Consider the following 14,635-nt stretch of genomic DNA (forward strand, 5'->3'; position numbering starts at 1 on the left):
TACCTAAAACAATATAAGTAAGGATTTATTAGGGTGTCAGTGGCCATTAATTTCTCTTAAATCTTGCTTGTTTTGTGAACTATAAGAAATCAAGTTAACAATAACTATGGACTATTTTAAAGGAGTGTAAGTAAGAGAGAGTCCTTATTTCTCATTATATCTCAAATAGGATCTTAAGTCGCATTGCATTAAGACTAATAAGCCATTCTAATATGATGGCTATACAAGGTATTAATAGTATTATTAATCTGGCTATAAAAACAGACTGCCAAATTATAGAAGAGGACATATAATCTTAACTATAGAAAGGAATGTAGATGTTAGTGTGTCTCACCTATATTTTTTTTTTCTTTGTAGATCATGTATTTTAGTTCTCTTTTCCCATATGTGGTACTTATATGCTTCCTAATCAGAGCACTCCTTTTAAATGGTTCAATTGATGGCATCCGCCACATGTTTACCCCTAAGGTATGTACTGCATTTCTATTCAAGGCTTATGATCATAAAAGCATTATGTCCATTGTTAAAATGTTCCCACAGTTAGACTTAAGGGACAATTGTTCTAACATATGTACATTAGCCTTTTAAATTATAGCTGTTATGTTAACCAGCCTAGAAAAAAACAGGGCTTTTATATATCTATAATTATATCCATCTATTTCCAATTTTATATGTCCCATTTTAGTTCTAGAGTAAGACTCGCTATGTGAACTTCAAAAATTCCTCTTTTATAGTAAATTAACTTCCAGTTTTTTACACTGAGACATTTTAGGACTTTTCCATCTTTACTCTTCTTCCTTCTCTAAGTCTGTGGTTTTTAACCTTTTGGAATTGACTGCTTTGAAAAAAACCGATAATAAGATCTTCTTACCAGAAAAACATAAGGAACATAATGATTTGCTTAATATCTAGAAGATTGACAGATTACCTAAAATCCATGAATGGGGGCTGAGGATGTTTCTGTGCTGTAAATCCTGTCTCAAGAAAATCAGTGTTCTTGTTTTGAGGTTTTGTACTTCCTAGAATAATACTTATAGTGGCAAGTTTGGGAAGTTTTCTGAATATACATTTCAGAAGAATTCTCATTAGGCTCCATAAATGGCTCAGAACTTATGTTCTTTTATTCATGTTAGAGCTGAACCCAATGCTGGGCCGTTTGAATCTGTTTAATGAATCCTTGTGGATTAAATATATTGATTTGGCAGGAAACAAAAACAAGTTTTGAGATGTACATAATTTTAGTAATGAAGTTATACCTCACTATTAGTTTGCTAACACTTTTATTGGCAGACACTGAGTTACAAAAATACCGTTTCAAAATTAGTTCAGAAATTGGAAGTTATCTGAATGGTGAATGTGCAGCCAGCATCATGCTGTGGGATTTGGGCAGAAATTAGCTTCCCTGGAATTCTTTGTCAGTCCTAGCAGCTGCCTTGATACTATGTAAAAGAGGCTGTGTTCTTTGGGTATCAGGTTCCCAAGCTGGAACCTGGAATTCATTCTCTAGTAGCAAAAATGCTGCCATTGATATCTGATTTTCTTGACTAATTCAAAAGTCCTGGTTAGCATTTAGAGTTTTTGGAACTCCTCAGTGAGTAACTACTGAAGATTTATAGATTTCAGCTGTATTATAATTTAAATCGGCTTCAAATGGGCCATACTTAATATCTAAAAACATTTATAGTGTAATGTTAAAAAAAAGAAAGCTTTTTGAGTTTAAAACAACAAACTTTGGTGTAAACTTCTGGAATATCACTTTTTATAAGTTGGCTATTGCTTGTGACATAATTCTGAATATTTGATTTAAATAAATATCTTAGAGTGCAAATACTTTGATAGGACACTTTTACATGCCTCCATATTTAAAACTGTAGCATTATTAACATTTTAAACCAGGACTGGGGAATCACTATTAAAATATAGTTAGTTCTTTCTTCAGTTCATTTTCCATTGACTGTGGATAGATGTGGGTGTGATAGTTACTCTGATAATGATAAGTTGTCAATTACTATTTAGTTTACATTGTTTGTCCAAGGGAGAAAGTAAAGGACACAAGTAAGCTGAATAATATCTTTAGTAAATAGGTATTGCCTGCCATCTAGTGGGAAGAGTAGAGATAGATTGTTAAGTGTGTTTTAGATCAGTATTCATGATAGAATAGTAATGTAGCAACAATCAATAAGCAATATGAATATTTTAGTTAAGTCTTCATAAATTATACCTATGATCATGATTATGTTTCATTAGAATATTATATTTACATTATATTTCAATAGTAATCACTAAAATTAATTGAACAATAAATCCTAATATTTGAGAAAATAGGCATTTTGGAATCTACTTGAGTTCGTATTTCAGCTCTGCTCCAGAACTGCTGTGTAACCTCAGGCAGATTCCTTAATCTTTCTATCATTCAGATAATAGTAGCAACAAATTTCATGAATTGTTCTGAAGATTAAATGAGATAATCCATATAAAGTGCTTATCAGTGTGCCTACCAGTACAGTCCATAGTTGTCCAAAATGATTGAGCACTTAGAGTGTGGTAGGTCAGGAATGTGACAGAGTGGTATATGCCTTGCTACCCCGTCTGCAGTTGAGGAAGCTGAAACTCAGAGAGAGCAGCCACTTACGGTAGATTGCACTGTTTTTAGATAATGAAATGGCAGAATCAGGATCTGAAACTGGAACTCATGTTCTTAGCCATGTTTGACATTGCTCCCAATGAGAGCAATTTCACTGCAATGGTAAAAAGAGATACAATACCAATTTAAACACTATTGTTACTGAAATCAAACTTAACTTTATTAACATCTGTGTCAGATATGGGTAATATTAATTGTTCCATTTGAAAGGTTTGATTGTTATATACAGTTATAATTGCCTAAGAAGTGAAGCTGAGTTACTTGAAGTATATATTCAGCACAGGTTTAGAACTTTAAAACTTTGGATATGAAAGTGTCTTAGAGATGATATAGTTACACTTCTTCCATTTTCAGGCAACTGTTGAAATGAATCAACAATACATATATGAACATGCAAAGTACAAACAGCTCTAACCAAGCTCATAATCTGCTTATTATCTGCTTTGACTATTAGACTTCCACCAGAAAACACAAAACGTAGGGTATTAGTTAAGTAATTAGATTTTATTGATAAGTTATTTTGCTTTGGAAAGAAAACAAAGGCATAAGTAAGAAATGATTGAAGATAGTTAATTTGAAATAGTCCTTTTGATTTATTTGTCTTAAAGATATTTAAAAATTCCCTTATAGGTAGAAAACCTCCACGTAAGTAAAATTTCCATCTACATGTTTGTGTGTAGTCTTTCTTCATATTTCTTGTTTCGTTACTAAGTGAAAAATTTATTATTTCTACTTACGAACAGATTATCACCCCAGTTTAAATAACTTTAAATATATCATAAGTATCATTATGATATATTTAAATAGTAGAACTGATTCCATGTAGAGCATTCTTAAATACTATTTTGCAGCTGACTTCTGTTATGTTTAATTTTAAACAGCTTGAAATGATGCTGGAGCCCAAGGTCTGGAGAGAAGCTGCCACCCAGGTGTTCTTTGCCTTAGGGCTGGGGTTTGGTGGCGTCATCGCCTTTTCAAGCTACAACAAAAGAGACAACAATTGCCACTTCGATGCTGTCCTGGTGTCCTTCATTAATTTTTTTACATCTGTCCTGGCAACACTGGTGGTGTTTGCAGTTCTGGGCTTCAAAGCAAATGTCATAAATGAGAAATGCATCGCAGAGTATGGATATTCATTTCCTTTAGCTTTTGATGGCATAAGCATATGAAAAGTATAACCTCCCAAGCCCATAAATGTTCATTAATACGTTTTTTCTGTTTTCCAGAAATTCGAAAATGATCGTAAAATTTTTGAGAATGGGCAACATTAGTCAGGATATTATTCCTCATCATATCAACCTGTCAGCTGTTACTGCAGAAGATTATCATTTAGTTTATGACATCATTCAAAAAGTGAAAGAAGAAGAGTTTCCTGCTCTTCATCTCAATTCCTGTCAAATTGAGGATGAGCTAAATAAAGTTAGTAGGTTATATTTAAGCAATACGATAGTCATCAATCATTTAATTAATGCATTATCCACAAAATGTCTTTTAGGAAAATGACCTTTAAAATGCCTGTGGAAGATTATGCTGTTTCAAAACTGACATTTTTCATTTCAGAGATGATATTTTCTTATTTTTTTGTTTAAGTTTTTATTTTACTACCAGTTAACATGTGGAATTTAAGAAAGAAGACAAATAAAGTGGGAAAAAACAAGAGAGAAATCAAAAGAACATACTTTCTTAAATCATGAAGGATTGCTTTACTTTAAAAAGCAATCCCATTGATTAAGCCATAATAATTTAAAATAAAATATAAACTTTCATCATAGAAAATGAAATTAGTCTGATACTTTTCCTGGTATAATATTTTAATACAAAATTTGAATTTTGACTATCATTTATATATTGCATAATTGCTTTGACACATGAATACTTGGCCATTTTATTTTATTTATTTTTTTTATTTTATTTATTTTTTTTTTTTAATTTTTTTTTTTTTTCCAACGTTTATTCATTTTTGGGACAGAGAGAGACAGAGCATGAATGGGGGAGGGGCAGAGAGAGAGGGAGACACAGAATCGGAAACAGGCTCCAGGCTCTGAGCCATCAGCCCAGAGCCCGACGCGGGGCTCGAACTCACTGACCGCGAGATCGTGACCTGGATGAAGTCGGACGCTTAACCGACTGCGCCACCCAGGCGCCCCAATACTTGGCCATTTTAGTATTTATGTTTAACAAGTCCTGATTAAGTCCTTTTCTTCAGCCACTGTCGTTTATTTTAATAAACACGAAATAGGTGAACATTAATAAATATCATTGTATTGGTTGTTGCCTTTTCCCTGTATTGCCAAAAAGGAAAATATAACAGAGAGCTTGGCTACTAATCCTTTGCCATAAGACAGTTAACCATACATGAGACTAAGCATAAAGAATCATGTGCAGGAAATTATGGATGGAGCCATCATTTATATAAAAATCTTAAATTCTGTAAAGAAAGATTTAATTACCAACTTACTTTTAAACGTTATTTTTTTTTTTTTAATCCTGGTATATTGTTTTTATGAGATAACACAATTGACTTTAAGTTTGGTTGGAGACACAGTTACTTAGGAGACAACAACACGATATCAGCCTATTTATTTCCAGTATTTCCAAACATTATTCAGTGTTTCCCTCCTCTTTGTAACTGATATATATATATATATATATATATATATATATATATATGGCTATCTCTTAATATTATTTGGTACTAATGTCACTATTTTACATATATTTTACAGGCTGTTCAGGGGACTGGTTTAGCTTTTATTGCCTTTACGGAAGCAATGACACATTTCCCTGCATCTCCCTTCTGGTCAGTGATGTTCTTCCTCATGCTCGTCAATCTAGGGCTTGGCAGCATGTTTGGAACCATTGAAGGGATCATCACACCTGTTGTGGACACTTTCAAAGTGAGGAAAGAAATTCTTACTGGTGAGTTTTTATGCATTTGACTTTTCATTGAACTGATACAGGCCATTTTAGGAAAGTTTTTTATTCATTCCTATCTATTAATATGTATATTATTATTTGTTATTTATGTATTTATATACTATGCAAATTATAGATTTAACATAGGTTGAATTGATTGTTAATGATTACTTATTATATCACTCTTTATTAATAGTAATGTCACTACCATGAATTACTGGTATTAGAATAAAGTCATAGAATGTTTATGCATAACTTTGTAAAGAAGACAAATATTCTTTTTTTAATGCTTATTATTTTTGAGAGAGAGAGAGAGAGAGAGAGAGTGCAAGCAGAGGAGGGGCAGAGAGAGGGGGAGACACAGAATCTGAACCAGGCTCCAGGCGCTGAGCTGTTAGCAAAAATCTCCATGTGGGACTCGAACTCACGAACTGTGAAATCATGACCTGAACCGAAGTCGGACGCTTAATTGACTGAGCCACCCAGGTGCCCCAACAAGACAAATGTTTTTAAAGGTTCATATCTGATATTCCTGTTCCAAAAAATGCATAGTTGAAATTGATAAATCTAAATTCAGTTCTCATATAAAATAGCCCTTATAGCCTACTAGTAGTTAATACTTCTAAGTAAGAAAGATAATAAAACAGTTTATCAATATTTATAGTTATTCATAAGTCCAGTCTGCAAGCAGTTATTAAATACCAGTTATGTACTGCATCATCCTTGCATTTGAAGAATGTAAAGGATATAAGAGAAATTAGAAAAGAGATACAGAGATATAGGAGAGCCTTGTCTCCAAAAATAATAGTACTGATAACTAAAACCAAGTTTGGGTAGATAAGACTTACACCAGGTAATATACTGATAGATAGCGTAACAGTGATTTAACATGCTGTAAGAATAAGGAAGCAACAAAAGTCATCTAAATATATGATGGGACTATCAGTAAAGCGATGGAAGTTAAATTGGAAGTTAAATTGGAAATTCATACTTACTGGGATTGTTAGAAAACCCTCATCTGATTGAACCCAAGGATGTCTGTTTTCTCCCCTCCCAAACTGCCATTACCTGCTCAATTATTTGCACTCACTTCTGCTAAAAGGTGGTTGAGAAGTAGAACATAGTCATCTTTTATTTTTGACAGGTCCTTTGCTGAGTGTGTGAGAGAATAGTCTAATGAAAATATGGGAATATTATATAGATTACAGAAATCTAAGTTTTTTTTTTAAATTTTATAAAGTTTTTTTTTTTTTTATTGTTTACTTAAGACAGAGAGAGAGAGAGAGAGAGAGCAAACTGGGGAGAGACAGAGAAAGGGAGAGAGAATCCCAAGCAGGCTCCACACTGCCAGCATGGAGTCCAGTTCGGGGCTCAAACTTGCAAACCGTGAGATCATGACCTGAGCCGAAATCCAGAGTCAGATGCTTAACCGACTGAGCCACCCAGGCACCCCTCTCTAAGTTTTTATATTAACTGTAGGTGCTCAGAAGTTTTTGCCTCTTTCTTAGATACTACTCCAGAAACTCCTTTTTGAAGGTTTTTCTCTGTTACTTGGATAATGAGATTGCCCAACCCTGTCATAATTGTATTCTCAACTTATCTATTCATGCAATATCAAGATAGAGATTTGGGTTGGTGCTCAGGCAAGATCTGATCGGATTTCTTCAGTTATGCTTTAAAAATAACTGTATTTCAGTCAAATATAAAAATATATGTTATCACAATCTTATTATGAGCTATATTAGTCTCATTATTAATTTAAGACTTCCACAGAGCTTCCAAAACTATAAAACATTATTAAAAGCAGAAAAGACCTATGAACATTTGCTGCCTGAAAAGGTCACTGTGTTATTTTTTTATATATAATTTTTTTTAACATTTATTTTTGAGAGACAGAGAGAGACAGAGCATGAGTGGGGGAGGAGCAGAGAGAGAAGGAGACACTGTATCTGAAGCAGGCTCCAAGCTCTGAGCTGTCAGCACAGAGCCTGACACGGGGCTCAAACTCATGAACCCTGAGATCATGACCTGAACTGAAGCAGGGCGCTTAACCGACTGAGCTACCCAGGAGCCCTGAAAAGGTCACTTTGTTATTAATAAAGAGAAGTATATTACAGAGATTTATGCTTTTAAAATCTTCTCAGTTTTTCTGTCTTTTTTATTTGTGCTTGTAAGTAAATTTCTGCAGAGTCAGGGCAATGAATTGAGTCTTACCATGGATTCCTATTAAATCTGGGCGTAGCTCCAGCTAACTAACTCCCAATGTATTATATTCCATAGTATCAAGAAAGGTGTTGCCTGTTTATATGATTGACAAGTTATAAAAGTGAAAACAAAACTGTTTGAACATGGTAATTCATAATTAAGTTTAAAAGATGCCCGTGAATAAAAGCTTAATTTTTTTCATCTATTTCTTTTGTACAGTTATCTGTTGTCTTCTGGCATTTTGTATTGGCCTGATATTTGTGCAACGTTCTGGAAATTACTTCGTTACAATGTTTGATGATTATTCTGCTACACTGCCTCTGCTAATTGTAGTCATTTTGGAGAATATTGCTGTATCCTTTGTTTATGGCATAGATAAGTAAGTATCTATGCATTCATTTTTCATCTCTATTTTGGAAAGACCAATTGTCAATACCCATTTCATTTAGAAGAGGAGGGGAATGATTAGAGGGGAAAATGCTTTGCAACAACATCAGATCTTTTGCAGGCTCTTTTTTCATTCAATCCCTTGAATACAGTATATTCCCCTATTAGGTGATTAGATAGAATTGTGTAGATAGTAATATAGTCTAGGATTCCGGAGCTTTGATTTAATTCTAGTTATCAAATAGTAACCTCCAAGATTAATGAGTAATGGCTATGGTCCAAGAACCAACAACTTTAAGTTGTTTGAAGTTATTATTGTTGTCCACATTTCACATTTCTCAGGCTTATGAGACGCCAAGTGACTAACTCATCACACACCTGGACAGAAGCACATCTGGGATTCATAGCTATTTCTGCTTAACTTTAAATCCTATCTTCCTAATTACTTCCTAATTACCTCTAAATTATATACCTGCTTAATGCCAAAAGTATATATACTTGGCGTGAAATGAGGCATTAGAGTAATTGCAGAAGAAAAGGGTTACTAGAGGCTTTGTACGATATTTTTTAAAGTTGTTGCCTCTAGTTAACATATATGGACTAAGGCACTAAGATCATTAGGTTATTGGAAGTATATGTAAAGTAAGAATGAGTGTGTTGCATGAAGACCAGAGTTCTCTCAAACAACGTTGAGGATATTATCAGTATTGAAGGAGTTTTGTGACAAAGGTTGGAAAATATTTTTATTATTGTCAAAAGCTCCAGGCAAGCATGGGGAGGGACTTTTAGTAGTCATGTACTATATAGCGATAGTAGTAATAGCTGTCTAACATGCATTAAAATCTGAATCCTCATAAAAATACCCTGTAGTAACTAATATCCATATTACAAATGGAAAATTGGCCTTATTTATACAGGAGAACACAGTATGTTGGTTATAGAGCCAGGACTTTAATTTAGACCTTAATTTCAAAACTAGGTATCTCTACCAAGCTACCCTCAACTCCTAACTTGCATTGTGTTGGCATTTGATATTATTATTGGACTGATCTGTGGATCAATTAAGATCATAATGTAGATTTCCATTTACACAGTATGTCATTTACAATAGGCATAGTACAAAATATCTCGTTTTAGTAGTGTCCCTAAATAATAATGGTTAACAACAGAAGGAGAAATGATACTCCTATTAATAGTAGTTATTAAACTTGTATCTACGAAATTCCTACTGTATGTGAGGCAGTGTGCTCTGCACGCATTGCCTATGAGGCTAACAATAACCTCACGATAGAAATTCTTTTTCTATCGTGCCGAAAAAAATGCCGAAAAAAAAATGCTCTGCCATCTTTTAGTGTATATCTTCGTGTATGAAAACGCAGGAAAATTCACTTCACTTGATTGTGGTGTAAAATCTTAGGAAAAAATACTTTTTTTTTTTTTTTAAAGAGGAAAGGAGGAGAATAAATCCCTGCAGACAACAAAAACACACAAGCAAAATAGATGGAAAACTAACCATATTTCAAAATGAGTTGAAATAAATTGTTTTAAGTGATAGAAGCTACAAAATATTTTAAAAATAAAGAATATGGCAATTAGAGAAAAGGGAGATTTGAAAACAAGGTGATAGAACTCAGGAAATAATTGTGAATAATAACAATAAAAAAACACTTCCAAAGTGATGATCAAATTAAAATGAACACAAAAACAATAAGCACAGTGACTAGTTCCACAAGAATTAGAAGCCAGAAAGGAGTAAATGTTTATTTTTTTAAACAAGAAGAAATAACAAAGGAGCAAAGCGAAGGAATAGAGACAGGAGTTATACAAAGATGACTCAACATGTGTACAATGAAGTCCTCTAAATGCAGTGGCTGGAACGTATCAAACTCTGTAATTCAAGAAACTTGCCTGAAATAAGCGACAACTTGAATGTTGAAAAGGCACATGATATACTTGGAAAAATGCCCATAATAGCCAACACTAGGACGTAGTCTAGGCTATTACTTCAAGACAAAAGAAAAAAAAAAAAAAAACCCACAAAGATAGAAAGAAGGGAAAAAAATAAAGGGCTATCCAGGCAAAAACAATAAAGAAACAAAATGATCATACTTAACCTGGGTGGGGAGATACCATGATCATGAAGGTCGTTTTTCCAGGGAGAGGCTTAGTGCACTCTGGATGCGCTGACCGCTGTGATTTCCCCAAACGTGGGAAACTCAACTGCACAATTTGTAGTAATAGGGGACTGTGTTCACACTTTCTCCTTTAAAACAAACAAATAAACAAAACAATCAAAATTATGTATAAGAGAAAAATCAACAAACTTTTTTGTAACAATATTATATAGTTAAGAAATATTTACAGTTCTCAAGGAAAGAAAACATAAGCCAAAGATTTTAAATCCTGCAAAACTCACATTCAAATGTAGTGACCACAGACAGTTGTGAACTTACAAGAAATTGGGGAATATAGCTACTATGATCTCTCTTTGAAGAATCTAATAGAGAACTATCTTTACAAAATCAAAAAGTCTGCAGAAACATTGCTACAAGGACTGGTGGGTGGGCAGTAAATATCTCTAGATAAATACTAGGGGATATGGACTAGTATGTAATGATTATATGCTTTGACAATGGTAACATCATTTACCTAAAAGGGTGAACTTCATTTCATGTAAGTGATACCACAACAACCTTACTTAAAACAACATAAGCCTGATCATTACTAGGTCTAAGTGCTAATTTACAGGAAACAGGAGGATCAAATGTAGTTGTGAAGCAACACTTGGGGATGTGATCAGAAAAATCCAGACTGTAGGAGTACTATGAGATAAAGTGCCTAGTTGATTTAACAAATAGATTGGAAGAAACAAAAAAGAGAAGTAGGAGGAACCTAGAGATGAAAAATGGACTTGAGAAATACATCAGTCAGTCACAGTGTGTGGACCTTCTTTCAATTCAAACAAACAGACTATGAAAAGAAGTGAAAGTTTAGATTATATAAAGACTGACTGAATATTGAATTATATTAATTTATTATTGCTAAGTAAAAAAAGAGACTAGGAATTTTTAATGTATTGCAAATATTGTATTTATAGAGTAGAAAGTCACCAGTAGGAGACTTTTCAGTAATTGGTTTAAGAAGGCTTTTGCTAAATGAAAATCACAGTACTTAACTGGTTCCATTTTACTTTATAAATGTTCTTAATTTGTAAGTAATCTTCCAATATGATATTTTGATTCAGTATAAAATGTCACAGGGTATCATCGATTAAACCTCTGTCAAACTATTGATAATGCACATTTTTAAGGCATAGAAATAATTACCTGAGGCATAATTAAATACTTTCTTTTTATTTAGGTTTATGGAAGACCTGAAAGATATGCTGGGCTTTGCTCCCAACAGATATTACTACTATATGTGGAAATATATTTCTCCTCTAATGCTATTATCACTGCTAATAGCTAGTGTTGTGAATATGGGATTAAGTCCTCCTGGCTATAATGCATGGATTGAAGATAAGGTAAAATACAAAATAAGGAAGCTATGAAAAATATACATAAAATATTATTTTAGGGGTTTTTATCTTTTGCTTTCTTCACAGTATATTTTGCTGTTTAATAAATGGTGTTGTTTTTATGCAGGGATCTTGAGATTTATATTTTGTTTGACCCCAAACATGTATGATTTTGCTGTACATTGTAGTTTGTTTGTTTTTTTAATACATGAGAAACACTGATTTGGTCCTCATTAAAGTAACTGTGTTTATGACACCACAGATGAACCAATAATTATGGGGCCTTTGACTCTAGAAAACATACTGCCTAAACCACCAGGAATATTTTTTCCTACATAAATTTATTAAATCATATCCCAGATACTATATAATAAGAGAATATGCAGTGGCCGTGTACACATAATTTAAGTAAATACTGAAGGAAAGTTTTGTTATAATTGCTTTATATTAGCAAAGACTATTTCAATTTCTGTTTTCAAGGTGCAAATTAGCTACATAATAATAAAGGTACATATTAGCTGTTATAAAACCAAAATCCTTATTTTTCAGAGATATTTCTGACCTTTAACTCTTCTATTGTCAGTAATTATATAGTAACAATTAAATTCATGACTGGGGCATAAACAAGTCTGTTAACTCTTACAAAAATCTTGGGGCCAAAATTTAGATTTTTAGGGGTGCCTGGGTGGCTTGGTCGGTTAAGTGTCTGACTCTTGATTTCAGCTTATGTCATAGTCTCACGGTTGTGAGATCCAGCCCCGTGTTGGGTTCCACGGTGAGCGTGGAGCCTGATTGGGCTTCTCTCTCTCCTTCTCTGTCTGCCCCTCCTCTGCTCATGCTTTCTCTCTCTCAAAATAAATAAATAAACTTTTGAAAAGAAAAAAAAACCCACAAAATTTAGATTTTCAGTTTTTAGAAAGACAGATGGCACATGTAACATGTAACTATCCCCAAACTTAATGACCAAGAGCAATGCTGATTTATTATTTCTCAGGGTTCTGCAGTTGAGCTGGGCAATTCTTCTTTAGGTTTTTCCTGAGCTAACTCATACAGTTGATTAAACTTGTAGGGTTGGTCTCTGTCCATGTAATCTTTCATTCTTGCCTTCTTCCTAGCATTATTGACTGAGGACAGCATTCTAAGAAACAGAGGCAGAAACTGCAAGGCTTGTAATGCCTAGCCTTGAAAGTTGATTGATGTCACTTTTGTTGGTCAAAGCACATCCGAAGACTCTTTGCTTACAAACCCAAGATAAATACAGGTTTTTTTTTTTTTCTTCCACATACTTTTAGAGCAAGATAACCAATAATGGGTTTTTTGACTTTCACAGGCATCTGAAGAATTTCTGAGCTATCCAACCTGGGGAATGGTTGTCTGTATCTTGCTGATGGTCCTGGCAATACTCCCTGTCCCAGCTGTCTTCGTCATTCGTCGCTGCAACCTGATAGACAATAGCTCTGGCAATTTAGCATCTGTGACCTATAAGAGAGGAAGGGTCCTGAAAGAGCCTGTAAACTTAGAGGGAGATGATGCAAGCCTCATTCATGGAAAGATACCCAGCGAGATGTCATCTCCAAATTTTGGTAAAAATATTTATCGAAAACAGAGTGGATCACCAACTCTGGATACTGCTCCCAATGGACGATATGGAATAGGGTACTTAATGGCAGATATGCCGGATATGCCAGAATCCGATTTGTAGCCAGGGGGAAAATGTCAGCGGGTTCTATTTGGTTCATTTGTATGAATGAACATGGGCTCTACTAAGAGAAGCATTGGGCTTCACTTATCAGAGGGCGATCTCAGGTGTTCCTTGGCTGTGATCTTTAATCCTAAGTACATGTAAATTCAACTAGAGCATTCCTTCAGATTCTTTGGTTTACATTTGCGCAGAAAGAGTTACAGATAAAGCTTATAGTGACTGAGGTCCATGTGTGTCAGAATTTTTAAAAATACTTTTGGTGTTTTTTCAAGCATTTCTATCTCAAAAAAAAAAAAAAAACAGGTGTTACCTCAGTTTGTAATGATTTCTGGTTTAATAGTATTGGCAATTCAAAAATGGTATAATTTAAAATGTATAAGTTTGCCTTCAGGGTAAATCCCAGTATTACAAAAACATTTCTGTAAGTTGGTGCCTCTAAGCACATTTCCATGAACATATTGTGTAGATAGGCTGTACTTATTTTGGTAGCATTGATACCTTCTTAGACAATTAACTGAAGAAGACTGCAAATATTTTCTTATGTAATAGCTGTATAGAGCAATAGTATCAAAGAATAAGAAGGCACTAATGCTGGATGACAGTTTAGATTCAGAGGTGACTGGGGATCATGTGCTCGATGGCTGTATATTTTGTGTAAAATATATGTGTGAAAGTGATCTAAGAATGAGTCACTCAGCGCTCTCAAGAATTATGCAGATTCTGCATTTTCCTATGCCGTGTGCCTAAAAACCTACTTGATATTTATTGTGGTTTCAAGATTACTCATAGTATATTTATATATACTTGCAATGTATATATGTATATTAGTACTCTAAGTACTGATTTGAAAACTTGAAGCAAGATGGCATTTTATTTCATATCTTTCTGTTTTGCTTCTGTTTTATGCAAATATAAATCCTTTTTTAAGTGATTGTTAAGATTGTATGGCATTACATTTTAAGCTACAAATAAATGAAGTTAAAAATGATGTTTGTTTTCCACATTGATTTTTCTTGTATCACCTATACTGGATTATCTTGCATTTCAGTCAGGATTTAGGCATTTCATAATAAGTAATCATCACATTCCAAGAGGGATTAATAAATTGATTAATACAGCTACCACCACTTTAGAGACTAGGGAGAAATAGAATGCTATGGTTAAACGGTGTTCTGATGCAGTCTCACAATTCTTGAAAAAGTAGTCTCCTAGGAAACCATGTGTACACTTGACCACTTGCAGGGTCAGTATTGTGTCTGAAGTG

The 14,635-nt window shown here is 33.8% G+C and overlaps 1 protein-coding gene and 1 non-coding gene across 4 annotated transcripts in view; both read left to right on the forward strand.

Moving 5' to 3' along the window:
* The window catches only part of SLC6A15 (solute carrier family 6 member 15), a 44,590-nt gene extending 30,231 nt beyond the window's left edge, over positions 1 to 14,359 (forward strand). For all 3 annotated transcript variants that reach the window (XM_086712714.1, XM_086712715.1, XM_086712716.1), the window contains exons 6-12: positions 358 to 468; positions 3,526 to 3,767; positions 3,871 to 4,063; positions 5,371 to 5,563; positions 7,985 to 8,144; positions 11,513 to 11,675; positions 13,000 to 14,359. In XM_086712714.1, the coding sequence (XP_086568840.1) occupies positions 358 to 468; positions 3,526 to 3,767; positions 3,871 to 4,063; positions 5,371 to 5,563; positions 7,985 to 8,144; positions 11,513 to 11,675; positions 13,000 to 13,371 (1,434 nt within the window). In that variant the 3' untranslated portion in view covers positions 13,372 to 14,359. The remainder of the gene's footprint in view (positions 1 to 357; positions 469 to 3,525; positions 3,768 to 3,870; positions 4,064 to 5,370; positions 5,564 to 7,984; positions 8,145 to 11,512; positions 11,676 to 12,999) is intronic.
* On the forward strand, positions 10,258 to 10,418 carry LOC112863975 (U1 spliceosomal RNA). Its single transcript, XR_003223921.2, has one exon. It is a non-coding gene; the product is annotated as a U1 spliceosomal RNA (small nuclear RNA).
* Positions 14,360 to 14,635: the final 276 nt, after the last annotated feature.

This window comes from Puma concolor, chromosome B4 (assembly GCF_028749965.1).
Source record: "Puma concolor isolate L17-30 chromosome B4, mPumCon1.1.hap2, whole genome shotgun sequence".
In the NCBI taxonomy this organism is placed as follows: Eukaryota; Metazoa; Chordata; class Mammalia; order Carnivora; family Felidae; genus Puma; species Puma concolor.